Source organism: Thermobia domestica, chromosome 5 (genome assembly GCF_964235325.1).
Source record: "Thermobia domestica chromosome 5, izTheDome1.hap1.1, whole genome shotgun sequence".
NCBI lineage: Eukaryota > Metazoa > Arthropoda > Insecta > Zygentoma > Lepismatidae > Thermobia > Thermobia domestica.
Genome location: NC_137458.1, coordinates 34955986 through 34959480, shown reverse-complemented (window position 1 = coordinate 34959480; position 3495 = coordinate 34955986). Strand labels below are relative to the sequence as shown.

At 36.1% G+C, this 3495-nt stretch overlaps 1 protein-coding gene across 1 annotated transcript; it reads left to right on the top strand.

Moving 5' to 3' along the window:
* The first annotated feature begins 1674 nt into the window (after positions 1-1674).
* On the top strand, positions 1675-3105 carry LOC145685040 (TNF receptor-associated factor 4-like). The gene has a single exon (XM_081757383.1). The coding sequence runs from the start codon at positions 1675-1677 to the stop codon at positions 3103-3105; it is 1431 nt and encodes a 476-aa protein (XP_081613509.1).
* Positions 3106-3495: the final 390 nt, after the last annotated feature.

Here is a 3495-nt window from a genome sequence, read left to right as displayed (position 1 = left end):
AGCGTTCAACCCTGGTGTTTGGGGTCCAGAGTTCAAACCTTGCTCCCGCCAAGTGAACTTCGTGGTGGACAGATACCGTGTGCGTGGGTTTCCTCGGGGTTCTCCCGTTTCCTCCCACTTTCTTCATTTCACCAGTTCATTCATCTCTCACATTCACCGTCTCCTTTAGCCTCACCGGCATAACCGTGGGACACAAAACTCAAAAATTTCATTTCATTTTCATTTTTTGTAACCCACGTCAAATGTCAAATCAGCGGCCTAGGCATACTAATAAAGACTATTCTTTTCTTATCAATTGGTGTTAGGAACAGCCTTATCGAAGTTAATGAAAGTATATATCAATCAAATGGTCAAGTAATTAAGTGTATTGTTGAAAAAGTTTATATATTTTTAACAGTGGCGGATCTAGCCCGGGGCCGAGGGGGGCTAGGCCCCCAGTTTTCTGAGTGACAAAAATAATTTAAGCTATTATTTATATATTTTGAAAGTTTATAATAAACTCATGGTATACCTTGCATAGTCTGAGACCTGGTAGGACCCCCAGTTTTTTACCTTATAGATCCGCCACTGATTTTTAACTATCAATGTCATTTAGATTGTTTTTTACTACATGCGTCCTGCATTTAGAGCAGAGAAATATGACAAAGCTACCAATTCTCATAGAAAGATAATGTTTTATTGATTGTAAGAAGCTAAAGTGGAAACCAATGGGAGCATTTGTTGTTGAAGTTCCAAGATCGACATGGTTTGGTATTGATCATACATGCCTTTTGTCGTATGTGGAAAACTTTCATTGGTCACTATAATACGAATGACGTGTTAATTGTGTTGCAAACGGTTTACGAGCGGAACTTCCGTGTTTGGAGCACTTCTGCCTGGAAGAAAACAAATAAGAGTTCGTCGTAAATAAGGATTAGTTGTTGTGATGTTAATTTCATTCAGTGCTATTAACTTGGACAACATAAATTTATTGTGAGAGTGTTTTTTAAACTAAAATTAATAGTTTTCACACAAAGACGAATCTGCTCATTCCAACATTTTGTTTTTCAACGATACGTGTCATTCGTTCGATACATCAATAATCCAAAGACTAGCTAGTGCCCAGATGGAAAAAAAAATCGTGGGAGACCCGGATTCGATTCCCGGCGGGAGTTCATGTGGTTCGGATTCCACGTTAATCAGTAGGTCCACGTCTCATATAACCTCGCTGCTGAACGGGACGCTAAACTCAAAATCAACTCATCAACTCAACTAAATGGAAAGAAAAGATTTGTGATAATAAGTGTCTCTGTTTTCACCTCAGGCGGAAAGAACAGAACCGAAAGCAACATCAACAATATTTGACCAAAGACGTGACGATTGTAGAAAGTAGTGAACCGGGATAAAAGCATGTTGAATTTGTCATGAGATTTGAAAGAAATTCAGAAGCAACGTCGTTGAATATACCTGTTATGCGGTTCTGAAAGCTTCAACACAGTGATACCTTAATTTACAAACTGTAACACACTTAAGTACTATTGCATTTGTTAGGTGCAGCATCGAGTCTTCAATAACACTTCATTCTCTACAGTTTCATTTATTTACATTTTCATATTTACAGCTTACTAACTTAAAGTAAAGTCTTCAGAACTTTAAATTATCCACTCGTTTCTTGTGCGATTTAATGTAGTGACAATGCCGACATATAAATTTTGTGAAAATTGTCGCAATAATGTGGGAGAAGAATTAGAAGCGCATCAGTTAAATTGTACTGTTGATGTTGGCCCTTCAGGCTGTAAACAAATGAATGGTTCTCAGTACAAAGAAGACCAGCACACAAAGGACAGATTTAATTGTGAATTATGTTCCGACGCGTTCTCTACTGAAGATCAACTCATAAATCATGTTCAAGGTCACCAGCTAGAACAACGCCTACCAGAACACGAAAATGAACAGTGTGTTCAAAAGAATTCAAAGTGTTGTTATTGCGGAGTAAATATGTTTGAAAAAGATTTAGAGTTGCATACCCAAAAGTGTAAATTTTCTTTGGTTCCCTGTGAGCTCTGCAGTTTGATGGTTCAAAAATTTTATTTGAGTCATCACTTGGATAATATTTGTGAAAAGAGAATTGTGAAATGTGAATATTGTGCGTGTGAAGTAATGGCTGATATTCTTCAAGATCATTTTCATATTTGTGAATTAATTCCTATTTACTGTGAGAATAAATGTGGAAAAGAAATGCCCCGTAAAAATATGAAGCAACATTTGTTGGAGGAATGTCCTAAAAGAATGGTTATTTGTGAATATTGTAGTGAGGAAATGGAAGCCAAGAAGCTGGAAGATCATCACTTGAAATGTGTAAGATTCCCAGTTGATTGTCCAAAGAACTGTGGTTTAAGTGTCCCGAGAGGGGATGTAGACAAACACTTGAATGAAGAATGTGTCAAGATGTTTGGTAAGTGTAGCTTTGAAAGTGTTGGTTGTAACTTCGAAGGATTTCCTATCGCGTTAGGTATCCATATGCAAGACTCCAATATTTGTCATTCAGAACTGATGAAAGGTGTTATAAAAGAGCATTCAAAACAACTTCGTGCAAAAGATGCTGCAATCACAAGACTGGAAGAAAAGCTGAAGACAATGGAAGTTGAACTTAATAAAGTAAGGGGCACGCAGAATGGTAAACTTATGTGGAAAATTTCGAATATTTCTGAGAAGTTATCATCATGTAAATTCAACGAATCTCTTTGCAGCGACAGCTTTTATGACTCTCAGTATGGACATAAGCTGCAAGTGAAGTTATACGTAAATGGTTGTGCCAGTTATGGTGTACAATTCAAGAATTTTTTATCAGTCTGTCTTATAATATGTTCTGGAGAATATGATTCTCTCTTGGAATGGCCTTTCAGGAAAAAAATCACTTACAAACTGATTAATTTAAAAGATAGAAGCAACGATGTCGTTCGTTCTTTTGTTGGTTATAACAATATGTTCTTTCAAAGACCCTCTAATGGCAGAGATAATATGTGTTGGGACTCTCCAGGATTCATTTCTCACGAGAAGTTAAAAAATGAAGATTATATTTCTGATAATGACGAAATATTTTTGGAAGTAACCGTCAATAATTAGAAAAACTGTAAAGCATATTCACTAGCTTAGAAGCAGAATAGTTATTGTTTGTAGAGCGTTGAAACAAAACATAGCTGAATTATTATAGGTGACGTTAAGTGCCTAAACGTCATCTTGAGTTAACATTTTGCGTTCGAAGTGTTTGCAATGTGATGCTTTCTCCTAACAGCATAAAAGTATGCGAGTTGGAATCACATATAAGATACATTTTATTATTTTCTTCCCCTAACCGTCTTAATGTATATTGAATATCATATCTCGAAATTAACCTTTGCAAAATAAACACACAAAATCTCAACTTTCTAAGAGAATTGGAATATTTTCGTACATCTTTAAGAAAGTTTCATAATCTCTTGTTCTGAGGCAGTGAAACCTACTTGAAATGAAAAC

Coding starts and splice junctions, on each gene's coding strand:
- LOC145685040 (XM_081757383.1), top strand. CDS start 1,675: ATGCCGACATATAAATTTTGTGAAAATTGTCGCAATAATGTGGGAGAA.